Source organism: Littorina saxatilis, linkage group LG15 (assembly GCF_037325665.1).
Source record: "Littorina saxatilis isolate snail1 linkage group LG15, US_GU_Lsax_2.0, whole genome shotgun sequence".
In the NCBI taxonomy this organism is placed as follows: Eukaryota; Metazoa; Mollusca; class Gastropoda; order Littorinimorpha; family Littorinidae; genus Littorina; species Littorina saxatilis.
This window is the reverse complement of record NC_090259.1, coordinates 21,403,989-21,426,488: the sequence shown is the minus strand read 5'-3', so window position 1 is coordinate 21,426,488 and position 22,500 is coordinate 21,403,989. Positions and strand designations below refer to the sequence as shown.

General features: G+C 42.0%; 1 protein-coding gene across 2 annotated transcripts in view; it reads left to right on the top strand.

The window, feature by feature from the left end:
* The window catches only part of LOC138948812 (kinesin-associated protein 3-like), a 37,707-nt gene that overhangs the window by 11,415 nt on the left and 3,792 nt on the right, over positions 1-22,500 (top strand). The window contains exons 7-18 of one of the 2 annotated variants that reach the window (XM_070320438.1): positions 1,986-2,084; positions 4,446-4,624; positions 5,399-5,561; positions 8,159-8,259; positions 9,429-9,647; positions 10,596-10,761; positions 12,233-12,358; positions 13,359-13,457; positions 13,980-14,065; positions 15,760-15,952; positions 16,404-16,445; positions 20,158-20,260. In XM_070320438.1, coding sequence (XP_070176539.1) covers positions 1,986-2,084; positions 4,446-4,624; positions 5,399-5,561; positions 8,159-8,259; positions 9,429-9,647; positions 10,596-10,761; positions 12,233-12,358; positions 13,359-13,457; positions 13,980-14,065; positions 15,760-15,952; positions 16,404-16,445; positions 20,158-20,260 — 1,576 coding nt within the window. The remainder of the gene's footprint in view (positions 1-1,985; positions 2,085-4,445; positions 4,625-5,398; positions 5,562-8,158; positions 8,260-9,428; positions 9,648-10,595; positions 10,762-12,232; positions 12,359-13,358; positions 13,458-13,979; positions 14,066-15,759; positions 15,953-16,403; positions 16,446-20,157; positions 20,261-22,500) is intronic. The other variant, XM_070320439.1, reaches the window with a different exon arrangement.

The window sequence follows — 22,500 nt, the reverse complement described above, 5'->3', positions numbered from 1 at the left end:
TAAAACCATTCACAAACAAAAAAGAAATGATTTATTTACTGAACCACCTCTGTTTCACACAATTTAGTCAGAAAATAACAGGATCAGGGAAGAGAAAGCTTCAAAGTCTTATAGGACACTTAGAGTTAATGCGGTCCGTAATGGGGCCCGAGGTCAGGAAGACTTCATGAAGACTTAGCAAAGTCTGTTTACTGAAAATACAGTGCCAAAGATTTGTGCAGCCAGCTTCGGGAAGTAGACTTTGTGAAGTGGACTTTGCTCAGTTAATTTGAGGTTTTGCTGACCTGAGTTGTGTTAGGTGTTTTGTGTAAGATTATTGTCTGAAATGTTATCATATTCCATGTTGTACAGTGACACTGTCTAGCCTGTTAATCCTTTGCCTCCTGCACAGAATGACGCCTTTCTCCTGTGTAGTTCCCATTACATTGGAAGTAACTTTATCCATTTTTAACTTGAAAAAGTTGTGGCAAAAATACCCACAGCAACTTTTTGAGTCACTTGAGAAAAAGTGACTCTATGTAATCGGTCAGTGTTAGTCTGTCCGGCCGGCCGTCCGGCCGGCCGGCCGTCCGTAGACACCACCTTAACGTTGGACTTTTCTCGGAAACTATCAAAGTGATCGGGCTCATATTTTGTTTAGTCGTGACCTCCAATGACCTCTACACTTTAACGATGGTTTCGTTGACCTTTGACCTTTTTCAAGGTCACAGGTCAGCGTCAAAGGAAAAATTAGACATTTTATATCTTTTCTCGGAAACTATCAAAGCGATCGGGCTCATATTTTGTTTAGTCGTGACCTCCAATGACCTCTACACTTTAACGATGGTTTCGTTGACCTTTGACCTTTTTCAAGGTCACAGGTCAGCGTCAAAGGAAAAATTAGACATTTTATATCTTTGACAAAGTTCATCGGATGTGATTGAAACTTTGTAGGATTATTCTTTACATCAAAGTATTTACATCTGTAGCCTTTTACGAACGTTATCAGAAAAACAAGGGAGATAACTAGCCTTTTCTGTTCGGCAACACACAACTTAACGTTGGGCTTTTCTCGGAAACTATAAAAGTGACCGGGCTCAAATTTTATGTGAACGTGACTCATTGTGTTGTGAATAGCAATTTCTTCCTGTCCATCTGATGCCTCATATAATATTCAGAACTGCGAAAGTGACTCGATCGAGCGTTTGCTCTTCTTGTTATCCACTGTAAATGCCCAAACCTTGCAGGAAGCATGTTGAAACGGATATATATGCGTCCTGTTGCATTATAGTAAGATGAAAGCAAAAATGAAAGTAGGTAGCACAGTGTATAGCGGGCGTTTGGATGCGTTTCAGGATCTGCATATGGGTTCTCTAGCAGGCGTCATTGGGTGCTCTGGGGGGCGTCATTGGGTGCTCTGGGGGGCGTCATTGGGTGCTCTGGGGGGCGTCATTGGGTCCTCTGGGGGGCGTCATTGGGTGCTCTGGGGGGCGTCATTGGGTGCTCTGGGGGCGTCATTGGGTGCTCTGGGGGGCGTCATTGGGTGCTCTGGGGGCGTCATTGGGTGCTCTGGGGGGCGTCATTGGGTGCTCTGGGGGGCGTCATTGGGTGCTCTGGGGGGCTTTGGGTTCAAGAGGAGTCATGCTGACTGCTTATTTCTGGTAGTTATTTGCCATTGACAATCTGAAAATACTTGATAGGAAACTTCAGTTTCTTTTTCTTCTTCTTCTTCTTCGTTCATGGGCTGAAACTCCAACGTTCACTCATTTGTTTGCACGAGTGGTTTTTTTTTACGTGTATGACTGGTTTACCCTGCCATTCAGGTAGTTATACACCGCTTTCAGGGGAGAAACTTCAGTTTATATTGTTTCACAAGTTCTTCGTGACAAGTTATCACTGTAAGGAGCAAAGAGCTAGATTAACAAACCAGCGTAATACTTCCATACTATGGCCGAGTCAAGATGGTTTTCATGTGCATGAAATAATTTGCCTTAACTCCTTAGCACTGGACGCCAACAAGAACAGCAGTAAGCTGCAGGATGACTATGAGAAGAGCCTCAAGAAATACGAAGGCCTCATCAAGAAACAGGAACAGTTGTTACGAGGTGGGTCTCATTTTTCTTTCCTTCATTTTTTGTTATATTTAGTCAAGTTTTGACTAAATATTTTAACATCGAGGGGGAATCGAAACGAGGGTCGTGGTGTATGTACGTGTGTGTGTGTGTCTGTCTGTCTGTCTGTGTGTGTGTGTGTGTGTGTGTGTGTGTAGAGCGATTCAGACTAAACTACTGGACCGATCTTTATGAAATTTGACATGAGAGTTCCTGGGTATGAAATCCCCGAACATTTTTTTCATTTTTTTGATAAATGTCTTTGATGACGTCATATCCGGCTTTTCGTGAAAGTTGAGGCGGCACTGTCACGCCCTCATTTTTCAATCAAATTGGTTGAAATTTTGGTCAAGTAATCTTCGACGAAGCCCGGGACTTGGTATTGCATTTCAGCTTGGTGGCTTAAAAATTAATTAATGACTTTGGTCATTAAAAATCTGAAAATTGTAAAAAAAAATAAAAATTTATAAAACGATCCAAATTTACGTTTATCTTATTCTCCATCATTTGCTGATTCCAAAAACATATAAATATGTTATATTCGGATTAAAAACAAGCTCTGAAAATTAAATATATAAAAATTATTATCAAAATTAAATTGTCCAAATCAATTTAAAAACACTTTCATCTTATTCCTTGTCGGTTCCTGATTCCAAAAACATATAGATATGATATGTTTGGATTAAAAACACGCTCAGAAAGTTAAAACAAAGAGAGGTACAGAAAAGCGTGCTATCCTTCTTAGCGCAACTACTACACCGCTCTTCTTGTCAATTTCACTGCCTTTGCCATGAGCGGTGGACTGACGATGCTACGAGTATACGGTCTTGCTGAAAAATGGCAGCTACTTGACTAAATATTGTATTTTCGCCTTACGCGACTTGTTTGTCTTCTCTTTCTTCTTCTTCTTCTTCTTCTTCTTCTTCTTCTTCTTGTCAACAACAATTGAGCGCTTCTGGGGTGATAATGCGAGACAACTCCTGTGATCTTGCCGCGAGGTGGCGCCAGTTACCAGCCGAAAGGAAGAAGGGGCATAATCTCACCAGAACCGACCATTGTCTGTTACCGTATAAAATGCAGGACTTACACATGAACTGTTACCAAACCGATATGCTATTTGGGACCAATGCAAGTTTTTTTCCTTTCTCGTGTGATCTTGCCGCAAGGTGGCGCCAGTGACCAGCCAAAAGAAAGAGGGGGCATAACCTCACCAGAACCGCCCATTGGGCAGTAATTAAATCCAAATGAGATTGTTTGGCCAGTGGCCAGTGCACCCAACTGTGGTGCTTGACTGGTCTAGGTTTCACTACCCATTTGGGGTAGACCAAGAACAAGAACAAATGCTTTACAAAAACAGAAATGTGCCTTTCTAGGCCTACCTCACAATTACAAAAACGATATTGCACAAAGTCATTAATATTGAACATTAGAAACAAAATACAAATCATGTACATCATTGGTCACTAGGAGAGAAATAGGAACTTTTTTCTGAATCAGTTTGACAATATACCTGCTGTTTGGTGGACCAATAAAGAAACACATGCACCCGTCCAGTGTAAATAGAAAAACAAACGTCAATAAGGAAAAATATTTAAACAAGTAAAAAAGAAAAAGTTACTGACCTACCCACCCTAATTTTGTTTAGCTTGTCATCAGAAGCACACATTTTACTTTGTTAGGCCTAATGTAGAGGGCCGGTAGCTCAGTTGGTAGCTCACTGGACTTGTGATCCGCAAGTCACTGGTTTGAATCCGGGCCGGGGCAGACACGGGTGAACTTTATGTGCAGACTCAGAGACGGTATCCATGTCCCACCCCCGTGTCACCACTGTGACACATAAAGACCTGGGTCATTCTGGCATAAGTGCAGGTGGCAGACTACACCTAAACAAGCACACACCTGGGTAGCGCAACTCTGTTGCTGCTAGCTTTCGACTGGGAGGAAGCGACCCGTATTTCCTAGCAATGGGACAATAAAGTAATAAAAATGAAATGAGAAAATGTGTGAAATGTGTCTCCCCAGTGGCGTTCTTGTTATATTGATGATAAGTGCAGGTGGCTGACTACACCTAAACACGCAAACACCTGGGTAGCGCGACTGTTGCTGCTGGCTTTCCACTGGGAGGACTTAGCGACCTGTATTTTCTAGCAATGGGACAATAAAAGAATAAAAATGAAATTCTGAATAAAAAAACCAAAAAAGGTAAGTTGTTGGAACGTTGTTATTGACAAAAATAACAAACGTTCCAACAACTTACCTTTCTTGTTTTTTTATTCTGAATTTTGGAACGTTGGCAGTCTCTTGTTTTTGGATTTGAAAATGAAATGAGAAAATGTGTGAACTGTGTCTCCCCAGTGGCGTTCTACCTGCTGCTGAACCTGGCGGAGGACCTGAAGGTGGAGATGAAGATGAAGAACAAGGGCGTGATCAAGATGCTGGTGGAGACGCTCGACAGGGACAACTCTGAGCTCCTCATTCTCATCGTGTCCTTCCTCAAGAAACTCAGCATCTTCATTGAAAACAAAAAAGAGATGGTGGGTGTCTTATTGTTTTGGTCTTTTATATTTGTGAGTGGGTTTTCCAGTCTTTTTGTCCTGCCTTTCCTGGTGATCATAATCAGCATTTTTTTAAGGCAAAAAAAAAAATAGTCTGTTTACGGTATCCCGACCGACCCTATTTTTTCGCGCGACCCTAGACTTTTTGGGCATTTGGGGAAAAAAATAAATAAAAATGAAAAATGAAAATAAATAAAAATAAAAAGTCTTTGTTTTTTGGCAAAATAACTTAAAAATGTTTTTTTTGTAAAAACGGTGTGACGGACGAGTGTGAAGCATGTTTGAATCATGTGTGGAGTATGCTCATTTGTCTGAAAATGCACGCAAGTTTGTTTGAGAATAATCCAAATGCAGAACTGGGGTTCCCAGGTCTGAAGAATGAAGTTATTAATGCATCTGAAGCAAAAATTCTGTTGATCGAATTATAAACTGGTTGTTCTGAGTGCATGGTTGATAATTATGAGGTTGCATACAAATGATAGTAACATTGTAGCTTTATATAAAGTGGACCCACTATTTTAAGACCTACAATTTTTTTTAATTTTTTTTAATGTTTTTCAAAAGGAGGGAGTCTTAAAATGGAGGTAAATTTACACATGTTAATAACGGAAAATGAGAAAAAGCAAGGTCGTAACAGAGCGGAAGTCTTGAATCGGGAGGTCTTAAAAGGGGGGTTCCACTGTACTATAAATAGACATTTAGGAGAAAAAAACCACAGAAATCAAGCCTGAAAATCTCCTTCTCTTTTGCTAGGCTGAGCTGCACATTATAGAGAAGGTGACCAAGCTGATACCGTGCGACCACGAAGACCTGCTTCACATTTCCCTGAGGCTGCTCCTCAACCTGTCCTTTGACCCTGACCTACGCAGCAAGATGATCAAGTTTGGTCTGCTCCCCAAGCTTGTGGCTCTCCTCAGTGAGTAACACTTTGTCTTGCTTATTTGAAGGTGTTCAATGCCTGGGGGAAAAAAAGAAGAAAACGGAAGAGAATAGCTTTAGTCACCTTGACAAGTGGGTCCTGTTAGCCCCAAGACTGCTAAAGAATTAAGTAGAAGTGCAATGCCAAGGCACTGCATACCCCCAGCGAAGGACACATCATCACGGCTCACGAATTCTGCCCAAAACAGCCGCTTAAGTTTCTCCAGCTGCAGGCTGTAATTTGACCCGCCAGGCTAGTGATAAGAGCTGAGGCTGGCAGCGAGTGTTTCTAGGTCACTCCTTGGCTCTGGAATTCGTTCTGTTTTCTGTATTGAGGAGTACACTGGTCTGCTGCTGTCTCCTGTGTTTTCAAAGTGGATTATCTTCTACATCACAAGTGTTGTGCCGATATCAATTGCTGATTCCAATTGTTATGTGTGTGTGTTTTATAATGTGACTGGCAGATTTCCTAGAACACCCTTTAAAGTAATGTAATTTAGACAGAAGTATAACCTGTGTATACGGTCTATTTTCTGTGTTGTGGAGTACACTGGTCTGCGGCTGTCTCTTGTGTTCTCAAAATGGATTATCTTGTGCATCACGATTTGTGTGCCGATATTATTTATGAGTCCAGTTGCTTGATGTGTGCTCTTTAGTATGTCGACTGAGAGATTTCCGAGGACACTCTTTATTATAATGTTATTGAGACATAAATAAAACTAGCGTATAGAGAAGCTTCTGTACAAACATGGATGCCACAGTGCACTCGGAATCAAGTCATTTAGAAAAGCTAAATGCTCTTTGTAGAATCTGTGGTGAAAGATCTCGGAGAAAAAGGGACAGCACACCTGCAAACTACTCCCAAGAAATTGAAGAAATAAAAACAAAGAAAAGACAAAAAGGTGCTATGGACTATTGTAAATAATGTAACAGGAGAGAGTACAGGTCAACACATTGTTTGTATATATATCCAATAGGTAACTGAGTGCAAACCAAAATCGGACAGTAACATTTCTGGTAGCTAATACTAGGCGAATAAGGAGTGGATAAACCAGTGGCACAAAGAACTGACAAACGGCCTTTGGCTCGCTAACTGTCTGTGTGAACCAACACGAAACTGGAGTACGCGCCGCAGACAGTGTGGAGCCAGTCTGTTTATTGACCCCGACCTCCACAGCGCTAATGACGTGTTCTACACAATTCAGTGAGTGATTCGTAGAGAGGCTTAACTGTAGTCACGCTAGTACCTAATTTCTTCTATCAAAATTCTTACATGCACCACACAGCATGGGTGGAAGTTAGTGCTTGTTTGTGTTGTGTGCATGTGACTGTGCTGTAAGACGTGTAGAATGCATGCATTATAACGGGCTTAGTGCAAATCACGCTCACATTTCTCCAGGAGTGTTTGGTGTCTATGTAAACTGTGTTCACTGGACTATGCGATGAGATCAAGAGCGTTGCAACTGCATGAATGGGAAGATTATTTTATCTATGAAAACAAAGGCAGTGTGTTTTCCCGCGCACACTGAAAGAGCAGTATCAGCCCGCTGACAGCTGGGGTATCGCGTAACAGCGTGCTCGCCGCTGGCAGCCCTCGGTGGCTCGCAGGCCGCTCAGGAGATTAGATCCGCGGTAGCGCAGCTGGTGTTGCTAAAAGTAAAGAGGCAAGCTATGCGCGGCCGTGATCAGCTCGCTCTCTCTCTCTCTATCTCTCTTTATCCCTCTCACTCTCTCTCTCAAAACCCAAGTCACACACACACATGTGCACACTAACATACACACACACTCGCCATGCGCGCGAGAGAATGGCCCAAGAGGGGATGACGTCACGATGCATTGACGTCAAAACATCTTGACGTCGTCTTCTTGCGCGAACATTATGTTGCAGACTCGGAATTTACACCCACTTAATGTGGCCTTGGGTGGCGTTTCATCAAAAATCGATTCCGTAGAGAACCACCACCGTATTTTAGTTAGTGTGTTCCCAAAGTTTGATGAACTTCTGTCCCCAACTGTAGCCACAGTTTGGCAACAACGAATGCTTCTTTATCATGTATTATCAGGAAGAACATTTCTCAAGTCGATCTCAGTATGCGTTCATGGGATACCTCCAGCTTTGCTGGGATAATTGTTTCTTTCTTTTTATTTGTGTGTGGGTGAGTGCCTGTATGTGTGTGTAGGGGAGGGGATAGTTGTGAAAGGAGGTTCAGGGCAAATGCTATTGTTGTATTATAATAGGGGCACTGTAAAGCAGAGTGTCTTAGAACTCGCGCATCAAGTGAATGACTCATTATATAACAGTCTGTAAAGTGTTTTTGTTTGTAGAACTAGAACTGACACTGATGAATATTCAATGTGACGTTTCAGACAACGAGAACCACAAGGTGATAGTGCTGTGTGGAACTAGAACTGACATTGATTGAAAGTGCATGTGACGTTTCAGACAACGAGAACCACAAGGTGATAGTGCTGTGTAGAACTAGAACTGACATTTATGCAATGTGAACTTGACGTTTCAGACAACGAGAACCACAAGGTGATAGTGCTGTGTAGAACTAGAACTGACATGGATGCAATGTGAATGTGATGTTTCAGACAACGAGAACCACAAGGTGATAGTGCTGTGTATCCTGTATCACGTCTCCATGGACGATAAGGCCAAGTCCATGTTCACCTACACCGACTGTATCCCCATGGTCAGTATATATATATACATGTACCCTATTTTCGGGACAATAAGGCAAGACAAGACAATGGTTTATTTCCTTTATTGGCCATTGGCCCCTGGAAAGGGGGTAATGTATACTGTGACAACTTTTAGTAAAGCTTGCAGCGTGGAAAAACATGAAATAAGACGTGTCAAAATCAAATTTCACAAAGTAGGAACAGTTGGAAAGGAATCATTCATGTGCTCATGGAACATTTCACACGTAAAATATTAGTGAAACAATGCATCCATAGCAATCACATTTTCAGTAAAATTTTCTCTAATTCGCAGTGCATAAGACAGGAACTATAAGGCCTTCGTGTACATTACATTGGGGTGTGCACGTTAAAGATCCCACAATTGACAAAAGGGTCTTTCCTGGCAAAATTGTATAGGCAGAGATAAAAATGTCCACCAAAATACCCGTGTGACTTGGAATAATAGGCCGTGAAAAGTAGGATATGCGCCGAAATGGCTGCGATCTGCTGGCCGATGTGAATGCGTGATGTATTGTGTAAAAACATTCCATCTCACACGGCATAAATAAATCCCTGCGCCTTGAATATGTGCACGATATAAATTGCATAAAAATTTTAAAAAATTAAAAAATAAATAAATCCCTGCGCTTAGAACTGTACCCACAGAATACGCGCGATATAAGCCTCATATTGATTGATATAGCGATGTAGATATGTGTGTACTCTGCTTTAGCCATACCCAAGGCGATACCGGCCAATAAGGCGCAGGGGTTAAAGCTGAGAAAAAAGTTGCGCCTTATAGTCCCCGAAAGTACGGTAGTCAGTGACATGTAGTTCCCAGACCCTGAGGACCATATAGGTCAAATGGATCTGGATTGATAATATGCATAGGTCAAAATTCCCTGGCTACAGAAACATTGTTCTGTCAGAAGACCTACATGTCAAAACTGTCGGAGAGTCGACCGGCCAAGGTGTGAGACCAAATGCGTCAGATCAAAAAAGTATGCGTCAAAGACTGAGCAGACATTCCTAAAAAAGTGTTATCTCATTCGCATTTAAAATCCTGGCATTTATAGGGATTTGGTAGAAATTGTTATAAAATAGGAACCTATAAGAATCACTATAACTTCCTATAATCTTAAAGGTGATTTAAACAATCTTTCTCTTTATCCCTGTCTAGGTGATGAAGATACTGTTGGAAAGCCCTGAACAGCCAGACATGGAGCTGCTTGCCCTGTGCATCAACCTAGCGGCTAACAAGAGAACGGCCGCCATCATCTGCGAGGGTTCCGGCCTCAAGATGCTGATGAAACGAGCCTTCAAGTTCCACGACGCCTTTGTCATGAAGATGATTCGCAATGTCTCACAGCACGATGGGGAAACCAAGAACCTGTTCATCGTGAGTTGTTGTGTCGTGTTTGATTTCAGAAAAGCGCATGGGGTCATGAATTCTTGTTCTTCGTGATCTGAAGAATTCTTGTTCTTCTTCATGGTCTGATGAATTCTTGTTCTTCGTCAGAGTTCACTATTTTCTGCGTAAATGTGTATGCACAATATGGGCAGCCGCTGGCAGTCCGCGAGGCTTACAAATCAGCACATATAAAGTTGACTCTGAAGTTTTTAAGAAATGTTGACTGACTAACGTCATACTGAATATGGCCTGTGCAACAGTCTAGTTGTATTTAACCTTATGATTGCCATATCATTACATTTGAACCTCTGAACATTTGTTCAATAATGGGTTTTGATTATTGTCTGACCGATAGAATGTGTTTGTATGGGTTGTGAAAGAGTGAACTTTCTTGCATTAAGTGAGGCAAGCTTTCTACACATGCTCCTTGTCCACGTGTTTCAGACACACCCCTCACTAGTGACTCACCTATTATGTCATGTGGGAAAGTTTGCCTCATTATAAAGCGAGAGTATTGACTCTTTCACAGCCCATACAAACCCGACTAGAGTTATTTCCGAACATCGTCTATTGATACCACATTTCTTGTTGTGAAAATCCTTCCGTTTGATTGAGCACAAAGTTGCCTTCACAAATACTTCGCAGTCTTTTTACCGAAAATTCAGGGCCAAAGCTTCGTGCAGCAAGCTTCGGGAAGTAGACTTTGCGAAGTCGACTGTGCCCAGTTAATATCAGACTTAACAGCAATGGTTTGATTCTCTTGTTGTAACAGGACTACATCAGCGACCTGTGTACGCCAGTAATGAACGGAGACATTATGACGATTTTGATGATATCATTCTCTTGTTGTGACAGGACTACATCAGCGACCTGTGTACGCCAGTAATGAACGGAGACAATGACGATTTTGATGATATCATTCTCTTGTTGTGACAGGACTACATCAGCGACCTGTGTACAGCGGTGATGAACGGAGACAGTGACGATTTCGCCTTAGAGTGTCTGGGTGTCTTGGCTAATCTGACCATCCCTGACCTAGACTATGAGCTCATCCTGAAGGAGTACGACATGATTCCTTGGATCAAGTCCAAACTCCAGCCAGGTACATGTGCAGTGAGCTTTCTGGCAGAGTTGTTGGTTTGCTGTCTGTCTGTTTGTTTGTAGTTTTTTCCTCTTTCTTTTTTTTTTTTTTTTTTGGGGGGGGGGGGGGGGGCGCTTGTGTGTATCAATCAATGAGTCTTATATCGCACATATTCCGTGGGTACAGTTCTAGGCGCTCTGCAGTGATGCCGTGTGAGATGAAATTTTATACGGCCAGTAGATTGCAGCCATTTTGGCGCATATTTACCTTTCACGGCCTATTATTCCAAGTCACACGGGTATAGGTAGACAATTATTAACTGTGCCTAAGCAATTTTGCCAGGAAAGACCCTTTTGTCAATCGTGGGATCTTTAACGTGCACACCCAATGTAGTGTACGTAGGGGGGAGGTTCGGACACCGAAGAGAGTCTGCACACAAAGTTGACTCTGTGAAATAAATTTCCGCCGAACCTGGGATCGAACTCACGCTGACAGCGGCCAACTGAATACAAATCCAGCGCGCTACCAACTGAGCTATATCCCCGCCCAGACTCCTTCTCTTTTCTTAAAAGTACCTGGGCCGGATTGCTCAGTTGGCAGAGCACTAGATTTGTGATCCTAGGGTCACGGGTTCGAATCCATGCCGGAACGGACACGGATCAACTTTATGTGCAGACTCAGAGACGGTATCCATGTCCCATCCCCGTGTCACCACAGTGGCACGTGAAAGACCTTGGTCATTCTGCCATAAGTGCACATGGCTGATTAAGCCTAAACACACAAACACCTGGGTAGCGCGACTCTTGTTGCTGCTAGCTTTCCACTGGGAGGAAACGACCCGAATTTCCCAGCATTGAGATAATAAAGTCAATGAAATGTACGTAACCTTTTTGGGTGTCAGGAATGTGACATAGTTCTTCTTCTTCTTCTTCTGCGTTCGTGGGCTGAAACTCCCACATACACTCGTGTTTTTTGCACGAGTGGAATTTTACGTGTATGACCGTTTTTTACCCCGCCATTTAGGCAGCCATACGCCGTTTTCGGAGGAAGCATGCTGGGTATTTTCATGTTTCTATAACCCACCGAACTCTGACATGGATTACAGGATCTTTTTCGTGCGCACTTGGTCTTGTGCTTGCGTGTACACACGGGGGTGTTCGGACACCGAGGAGAGTCTGCACACAAAGTTGACTCTGAGAAATAAATCTCTCGCCGAACGTGGGGTGACATAGTAAAGCAAATGTGCACGTTTTCATCACTTTTTGTAGTAAATCCTTCTACATAAAAAATAGTCTCTTAAATACGATTGACAATGCATGATTTAACATTCTTTCATCTTTCTATTCATACCAGGAACGAAAATAAACACTATTTCATAATAAAAATAATCAGTTTTTCCTTCTCCTAAAAAGCTATTTAAAACGAGTTAGTCCAAAATACCACCACGACGTCGATTTGTTTTGTGCTAAAGATGCCTGATTATGTGCCCCAGGTGCTGCGGATGATGACTGGGTGCTGGAGCTTGTCATACTGGTGGGGACGGTGTGCATCGACGACGCCTGCGCCAAACTGCTGGCCAACAGTAACATCATTCATCTGCTGATTGAGCTGCTCAATGGTGAGCATCAATGTGATACACTGGACCCCCCCCTTTTAAGACCTCCACAAATCTGGAAAAAAACGGGTATTGAAAAGGAGAGAATTTTAAAATGGGGTTTGTTTGTTTGTTTGTTTGTTTGTTTGCTTAACGCCCAGCCGACCACGAAGGACCATATCAGGGCGGTGCTGCTTTGACATATAACTTGCGCCACACACAAGAGAGAAGTCGCAGCACAGGCTTCATGTCTCACCCAGTCACATTATTCTGACACCGGACCAACCAGTCCTAGCACTAACCCCATAATGCCAGACGCCAGGCGGAGCAGCCACTAGATTTCCAATTTTAAAGTCTTAGGTATGACCCGGCCGGGGTTCGAACCCACGACCTCCCGATCACGGGGCGGACGCCTTACCACTAGGCCAACCGTGCCGGTCCTTTAAAATGGGGGTAATTCTAGTTTCTACAAAGGTTTTGAACAGAAAGTCTGAGAAAACAAGGTCTTAAGAAAAAGGAGCGAGTCTTACATTGGGGGGTCTTGTATTGGTGACTTGGTGATGATATAACAGTTATGATGATGTCATGCAGTGATGATGATGTCATGCGTGGAGGGGGATTTGATATAATTATGTCATTGATTCATGATGCTACTGGAACGTTTTCAATGTTGGCTATAGCAGTCTATCTGATGTCATACATTCATGATGATGCTATATATCTTATATACAATGATGTCATAATTTGATGATATGTAATATGTGATGATGGTGGTGATGTTGTAAAAGAGCAAAAATAGAACAAAATAACACTGATTATTGTAATCATCAAGAGATTAACTGTAATAATGCGAAGAATGTTTGATTTCTACATGTCTTTCCGTTTGACTCACGTTTCCCTTTTTCTTTTTTTTTCTTCTTTTTTTTACTTTTTAAAACAATATCATGAATATCACATTAGTTTCAGATGAAGTCAGCAGCTTACTTTCTCTGCACATTACAATTGATCTGTTTTTATTTTCCAGCCAAACAAGAGGATGACGAGGTGGTCTGTCAGATCATCTATGTTTTCTATCAGATGATTTTTCATGAGGCAACCAGAGAAATCATCGTCAAGGAAACTCGTATCCTTTGTGTTCATTATTACCATTTCTCGGCATTTGAAAAAAATGTGTTTGTCCTGTTGTTGTTGTTTAACGGCCATTTTCAGACAGAGAATAGGAAAGAATATGTGTCAGCCATGAAAGATACTGCTGTTTTGAAAGGATATAAACAGACGGTCATTTTGTTGTTTATATATATACATTTATTTACAATGCTTCCTCAGAAATTTGAAGTCAAAGAGTATGCGCAGTATCTGGTGCTTCATAGGTTTTAGTGGCTCAAGGCAATTGGTACCAGTCTGTGCATGCTGATGTGCAGTGTGAACATTTCTCATTTTAGGAACAGGAAATCTGAATGTCAGTTCTCTTTAGCTGTAAAAGGATTTGCAAGATTTTGTCATGGGTTTGGATGCAACCTGTTAGTGAGAATTTTTTGGGGGTTTTTTTGTTTTGTTTTTTGGGGGGGGGGGGGTTGTATTTTGATGAGGTGTAACCATACGCCTTTCTTCGTCTTGCTTGCTGGTATGCCTTGACTGTAAACAGAGGCACCTGCTTACCTGATTGACTTGATGCACGACAAGAACTCGGAGATCAGAAAAGTCTGTGATAACACCTTGGACATTATAGCTGTGAGTTGATCATCATCCCCTTTTTGACTCTCTGTAGCATAGCGTAATGTATGGATTGAATGCTCTGATTTTTGCCATGACATTCAGGGATGGCCAAATCTCAAAATTTAAACTCGCCAGCCGGGCGAGTAACTTCAAGAAAGTCACTAGCCCGCCAACCATTTCGCTGGCCCGTTACATATCACAGTTGCTGCATCTGCAGCGTTTATGGCTTTGAAACTTGATGTTACAACCACAAGTGTTGCATTGGACCAGAATTTTCACTGGCCAGCCGGGCGAGTTGCTAGGCAATTTCTACTAGCCCGGCGGATTTTTTACTCGCCCCTGGCGATCGGGCGGACGATTCGGTCATCTCTTGACATTTTACTCTTTATTCTGTATGGGTGTATATCTGTCTGCCTGATGTCTGTATCCAACTAGTTTGTGGTTTTATGATGAGCTTTGTAAGAGTGAATGACGGGCGAAGAGGTCCATGTAGCTCAATTGGTTGAGCTATTGGATTTGAATCCCACGTTTGGCGAGGGACTTATTTGCCAGTCAACTTTGTGTAGACTCTCCGCAATGTCTGACCCCCCCCCCCCCCCTTTTGCACGCATACACACGATAAAGAACCCAAGCTCACCTTGAAAGTCTCAGGGCTTAAAAAACATGAATACATGCATGCAGAGAAAAAAATGGGTGGTGCGTTTCCGTTGCTGCACGCTGTCCCCAGACCCATGCAATGTTAACACCTCTCCCCTTCCAAGACTTTGCTTTTTGAGATTATCTGTTTGTTTGTTCGTTCATGGGGTGAAATTCCCACGGCTTTTACGTGTATGACCGTTTTTACCCCGCCATTTAGGCAGCCATACGCCATTTTTGGAGGAAGCATGCTGGGTATTTTCGTGTTTCTATAACCCACCGAACTCTGACATGGATTACAGGATCTTTTTCGTTGCACACTTGGTCTTGTGCTTGCGTGTACACACGGGGGGTGTTCGGACACCGAGGAGAGTCTGCACACAAAGTTGACTCTGAGAAATAAATCTCTCGCCGAACGTGGGGACGAACTCACGCTGACAGCGGCCAACTGGATACAAATCCAGCGCGCTACCGACTGAGCTACATCCCCGCCCAGATTATCTGTTCATAACCTCTGTCATTTTACCCCCTATTTTAAGACTACCTCCTTTTTGGCTCACGTAAGTGTAGCCTATGCGATCGTAACTTTGTCTGTCTGTGCGTGCGTGTGTGTGTGTGTGCGTGTGTATGTCTGTGGTAGAAACTTTAACATTTCGTCATTTGAAGACGTCACATTATGACGTAAGAGGGTTAGACGTCACGCGAAGGAATTACTGAAAGTCTCGGTCATTGTTATTTTGAGCGGGCCGAGACTAGTTGGCAGTCGTGTCCCTGTAAGTAGGCTACATGCAGACAGACAGATCTAGATCTAGTGTCTCGCTTTCTTGCACAGTGTCACCTATGCTTACTGTGTGTGTGTGTATGTGTGACGGAGTGATTGAGTTTGTGTTACTGTTTGTCAATTTCTTACGTGAGCCTTGAAGGCTTCGCCTCTTGTTAAGACCTGAGTTTCTCAGATCTGTAGCGCTTAGAACTATTTTAGGATGTGCGCCCTATAAATACTCTTATCATTAACATTATTTATGAAGGTCTTGAAAGGAGGGGTTCCACTGTATTGTGCATTGTGTATTCAGGAGTTTGACGAAGAGTGGGCGCGACGGATCCAGCTGGAGAAGTTCCGGTGGCACAACTCTCAGTGGCTGGACATGGTGGAGACACGGCAGGCCGAGGACATGAGTGACAGCTACATGTACCCCGACGACAACCTTGACCCCTACATCCAGGACGCTGACATCCTCGACAGGCCGGAGCTCTTTTACGGCCCTGGTGAGTTAGTTATCATCACACTCAGACATACGGATCTTGTTTCTTGTAAAGGAATTTCTCCTTTTGAGCCTTGTTTGGTTTTAGTTGACACAAAAAAATGGACAAAGGTTGTTGATTTTGAACCTGAAAGCACCACGAGTCATTTTTTAATCATTGCCTTTTCTTCTTTAATTCGGGGCTGTAAGAATGAAAACGCTAGCAAATCTATTGATTTGGGTTTGATTTGGGTATGGGAACCTGACTCCCGCTTTTGGACAATATTCTATTCTCATGTCCACAGATTGTAGGGTCTCTGTGTCTGAACAGACGGGTTCCAAAGTGTTGATGCATTTCACTGCTTTTCGTCACAGTGTATACAAAAGCAGTAGCAATTTACAAAGACAAGCTTTTGCTGTTTATGAATGAGGTTTGTTTTTTAAATGTTTGCTGAAAGGTGTATGTTTTCTTGCAGCAAATAACAGTGTAGAAACACCACCAGAGCAAGGCAACACCAGTAATGTTTTTCCACTTTTACTGCATGAAAATCAGATGTCTAGAAGCATGCTTAGACTTACCAGCCCCAACGGGGTTAAAACTATCATTCCTAGAAAAAATTCATCTTCTATGCATGCCCCTAAAATAGCCTTGCTGTGTGCATGGGGGAGTAAAACTCCTTTCCATCTTGAACACACGGCCAGTACAACTGGCCTTGACACGGAACGATCCAAGGGGGGCAATCTCAGTCATCTGAAAGAGGGAAATCTAAACGCAATCCGCCTTGTTCGATTTTATGGGCTTGGACGATAGAGACAAATAAGAAAAGCAAAAGCTGGAGTCCAGTCTGGACAAAACTGCTATCAAGAACGCAGAATTGATTTTTTCTGAGTTTTTGTTGTTGCCGTAAGCGCCATTTCTCATTTCGAATTTCTCATAACTGCTGTTCGATCACAATGCGGCCGCAGTGAAACCAACAAAGGGGCCTCACTCTGGAAGAGTTTCCTGCTCCGATAAACATGGCGCTTACGGCTAAAAAAAACTCAGAAAAAATCAATTCTGCGTTCTTGATAGCAGTTTCGTCCAGACTGGACTCCAGCTTTTGCTTTTCTTATTTTTCTCTATCGACCAAGCCCATAAAATCGAACAAAGCGGATTGCGTTTGGATTTCCCTCTTTCAGATGACTGAGATTGCCCCCCTTGGATCGTTCCGTGTCAAGGCCAGTTACACGGTACTGGCCGTGTGTTCAAGATGAACTCCTTTCTTGTTCGCATGCATGGAAAATGCAGCTGTTCAAATTTTTAATTGGGTTTGTGTTTTTTGAGTCACTTGAGAAAAAGTGACTCTATGTAATCGGTCAGTGTTAGTCTGTCCGGCCGGCCGTCCGGCCGTCCGTAGACACCACCTTAACGTTGGACTTTTCTCGGAAACTATCAAAGCGATCGGGCTCATATTTTGTTTAGTCGTGACCTCCAATGACCTCTACACTTTAACGATGGTTTCGTTGACCTTTGACCTTTTTCAAGGTCACAGGTCAGCGTCAAAGGAAAAATTAGACATTTTATATCTTTGACAAAGTTCATCGGATGTGATTGAAACTTTGTAGGATTATTCTTTACATCAAAGTATTTACATCTGTAGCCTTTTACGAACGTTATCAGAAAAACAAGGGAGATAACTAGCCTTTTCTGTTTGGCAACACACAACTTAACGTTGGGCTTTTCTCGGAAACTATAAAAGTGACCGGGCTCAAATTTTATGTGAACGTGACTCATTGTGTTGTGAATAGCAATTTCTTCCTGTCCATCTGATGCCTCATATAATATTCAGAACTGCGAAAGTGACTCGATCGAGCGTTTGCTCTTCTTGTTATGCTTTGTGCTAACACAGACCGGGTTCCTTTCAGCCTCGTCAGTCATTTGATAGTGCCTGTGTGATAACAAGATTAAACATGGAATCAAGTTGCCTTTGGAATGCTTGTTCCCCCCGCCCGTATTCCAATTTTAAGACCTTGGTTTTATTCCCACATTTTCTATACATAACAGCTGTAAATTTACCCCTATTTTAATTAAGATTCCCTCCTTTTTAAGACCTAACTTTCTCACATTCTGGGGGGTCTTCCATTTTATGGAGATTGGCGGAAAAAGAAAAATGTAAGACACTTTTGTCCCTGTTAGGAAGGAGGAGGATCGTTTTAGCTGGTGAAAATAGAGAGAAGAGAAAACGAACACGAGATATACCTGTGTATCAACTTAGACTTTCACAAAAAACATAAAGAACACTTCGTACGATAATGGGTGGAGGCTCAATTCAAGCCAGTTGCTGTCTGACCCATGCATGAAAATTCTTCATTTGGTTGAAGACTTTATGTGATCTAGACGTGTCGAAGACAAATTTTCATTTTAATGTATTAATTTTAATGGACAGTGAAAATGTTGTTATTGTTATTGTTACTGTTATTGTTATTAAAAAAATTTGGTTGAAGACTTTATGTGATCTAGACGTGTCAAAGACAATGTTCCATTTTAATGTATTCATTTTAATGGATAGTGAAAATGTTGTTATTGTTATTGTTATTGTTATCCTATATTGCTGAATGAGACAAATAGGTGCATGCCATAAGGGCAGCTGTCGTCTTTATGTCCATGTGTATTGTACCTTGAGCATGTACAAGCTTAGTTTCTGCTAAAACTAAATGCATGGATGAGAGGGATTCTTGGATGAGAGGTGGAGTATACATGTAGTAGAAACAGTCCTCTTTTTCATCTTTTCTCTTTATAATTTTTATAAACGTACCTCCATTTAAGACTCGCTTCCTTTTAAGACCAGATTTTTCTAGATTTTTGGGGGGTCTTCTTCTTCTTCTTCTTGTCGATCACTCAGATGGAAACGCCGGTTCTCCGCGCAAATGTTGCCGTGCGCTGTAGGTCGTCCAGACTGCCATAGAGCTTCCCTTGCACCGTGGTCGCCTCCGCCCAGATCTGGCTCCTGAGGCCATCGTGTAGTGGGCAAGTCTGCAGCAGGTGTTCCGTTGTCATGCTGCCTGTTTGACAAGGGCACTGGTCTGACTGGCCAATTCTGAACTTGGTGAAAAGGTGGTGGTTCATTCGGTTGCGGCCTGTCCGCAGCCTGAATATGAGGACCTGCTCAGACCTTGTGAGCAGGTGAAAGGCGTCGTTTTTGTTGTAGTGTGGGTGCTGCTGCAACCACTTTTTGTGTTGCTTGGCCTTGATGATGGTCTTGGCTTCTTTGAAGGTGGTTGATCTGTCATGCTGGTCCTTCATAGTGCCCTCCTTTAGGGTCTTAAAAGCGAGGTTCCACTGTAGTGAAGAATGAATTAATTTAACAGCATGATTCATTACTGTGTGTGTGTATGTCTGTCCGTCTTGCTGTCTGTCTGTCCATCTGTCCTGCCGAATGGCCAACCACTGGTCTGTCTCTCTACCTTTGCACCCAGCTGTCTGCGTGCCTGTTCATGTTTCTAACTATACTGGCTCAGTACAAACAGTCATGCATGGATGGAGGGAGATCTTCGTGCAGAGCGGAGCTAACAGCATGTTTGCATTTATTGCTCATGTGTGTGTCTTTTAGTTTTAAAGCAGTGATACTTTTTTTCTGGTCTGTCTTTGTGTGTATTGATTGCGCAGACTTCAGTTGAATGACTTTTTGTTTTCATCCAGAATGTCATGCCATTTTTTCTCGCTTTCTTTTTTAAGATATGTTGCTAATGCGAGAAAGAAAGAGAGACGGACAGAGCGTGTGCTTGTTTTAATATACATGCATGTATATGTATGGAGGTTGGGGGGCGGGTGTGTGTATATGTGTGTGCAAATCAACAATAGTCCATCATGTCTTTTCTGTCTGGTCCCAACCTTTTTTTTAAATTATTTTGTCTTCTTTGACTCAAAATTCATTGTACGTATTCTAACTATATTTCTGAATTGTAGGTGAGAGTTAATTGCTGTTCACATACAACTCTCTTTTTGAAGAACCTGACTGTTTTTAATCTCACCTCGATCTGCTCTATCTCCATTTCAAGCTGTATATATACAGTAAGACCCAAAACACACACTCTTGTGAGGTTTTCTGCCAATGATATGTCTGAAAATTTACTCCCATTTTAAGACTCCGCATCTTTAAGACTCGATTTCACAATTTTGATGGTGTTTTTATTTTATTTTTTTACTGCACTGCATATTAGCTAAATTGTTGCACTCTTGTGTCTGACCAGATGGCTATGATCAAGGAGTGATGCTGGACGGCCATCTTACTCCCGAGTACATTGACGATGGTGGACTCTACAATGGAAACATGGACTTTTACGGCAGACAGGGGTAGGTAGAACCATGCAAAAATAATGTATATTTTGATGATTTTTAGAAATAAGAAAGACGATGAGGATGATGACTTTCAAAAAGCATGGCTGTGTTTAATTGTTATTGCTGTGGTCAAGTGTCTTACTGTACTTGGCTATTGTTAATTTTGTGTCCATTCTCTGTCCATAGTTTTGAATGGGGAGTGAGAGAAATGCAGAATCAATCGTGTCTCAGTGATTGAAAATGGCACGAAAGAATTGCATATGCGTGGTGTCATTGAAATTAGCATGTTTGAATGTTCAAAAGTGGAACATATGAAACACATTTATTCACTTTGCCATCAGAATGAGCATGTTTCATGTTTATAAGTTGAACTTGAGATATGCGTTTAAGTTCAATTGCATTTGAATGTTGAGTACGTTTGAGTGTTGAAAAGTAGAACAAGAAAAATGCATATATACAGTAGTCAGTACATCTTTTCATCAGAAGTTAACCCCATCAAAAGTGTTAAATGTGCTATCAGAAACCCTGATTCCTTTTGGCATGACAATGAGTACGGTATGTTTCTTTGGGTGAAAGGCTGACAGATTTTGGTTATTTTAGTTACTGGCTGGTTTCTAAGAATCAATATTGTTAACTTATCAATGCTGTTTCATCTCTATACCTTTTTTCCTTTCATGCAGAGAAACGGGAGAAATAAAAGCTTGATAGGTAGAGATGGGCAATTGGGGGTATTGTTATCACTTGGTGAGCACGTTCTGAGCACAAAAAATGACTGTTGCACATTAGGTGGGAAAGTGTTGCACTTTGATTTGTATCACAATTTGTTCAATGTAGTCACCAGACGGTAGTACATGTAGCAGTAAAACGTACACGACCTGTGTGAAAATACTTTGCTTGAGGGGAAAGAGTTTTGTGCTGCGGACAGTGTGGTGGTGTGGCAGAGGGGTGTATCAGAAATACTACAGAAGAGAGGTGGCTCACTGAAGCCTGAAAGAGAAGCTGTCTTGAATACTTAATGATTCACGTAACTGCATGGAAAGGCAGCATCAGTCGTCTTGGCATATATACCATACAGGCACGAAAAATTGGACTTGCTGGAAGTACATGATGCATGGCCCAAGCTAGTCAAGACTACATTGTAAAACAATTAATTCCTTGCATCACATTTTAATGATTTTGTAAACCTGTTCGTTGGCTGAAACTACCATTTCTGGCTTCAGAATCGTTCAAAGAGAGAGTGAGCGATCTCTCTTTTACAGTATTTCTGGGGTGTAAAAGCTGAATGAACTATTGTTGAAGGGTGATGATTTTGTTGTTGTTGCTAATCGTGTACTTACAGTTGAACTGTAATAGGTGTTATTGGGAATACTCTGGGTTTTGTTGTTGTTGTTTTTATAGTTAAGTGCAGATGATGGGGAAGTTTGCAGGTTTTTGGCTCACGTAAGTGTGGTCTATGCGATGCTAACTTTTGTCTGTCTGTGCGTGCGTGCGTGCGTGCGTGTGTGTGTGTGTGTGTGTGTGTGTGTGTGTGTGTGTGTGTGTGTGTGTGTGTGTGTGATAGAAACTTTAACATTTCCGAGTCTATGGATAAAGCTCGCATAAGAAGATTACGTCTCGGTCAAAAGTGTTTGACGTGTGTGATAGAAACTTTAACATTTGAAGACGTCACATTATGACGTAAGAGGGTTAGACGTCACGCGAAGGAATTACTGAAAGTCTCGGTCATTGTTATTGTGAGCGGGCCGAGACTAGTTGGCAGATCTAGTGTCTCGCTTTCTTGCACAGTTTCACCTATGCTTACTGTGTGTGTGTGTGTGTGTGTGTGTGTATGTGTGACGGAGTGATTGAGTTTGTGTTACTGTTTGTCGATTTCTTACGTGAGCCTTGAAGGCTTTGCCTCTTGTTATTTCTTATTTCAGGATGAAATTCAAACTGTTTGGGGTAGTTGAAATGATTTTTGTACTGGTATGGTTAGTGTTAGTCGCATCCATCCTCATGATAAAGTGTTCATTGCACATTTTCACCAAAACATGGATCCATTTTTTACTTTTATGTCACAGACTTCTCTTGATCAGTCTTATTCTTATTTCTAATCACTGACTGTATGTGTACTAGGTGTACTAGTGCAGGTGACATTCAAAAGATTTGCTTTGAATCGAATAATTATGTGCATGATAAAAACTTAAAACTAGTTGACGTAACAGAGTAACCTGGTTTAATTAGAGCCAGGATTCGTGCTTGCAAAGAGATAACTG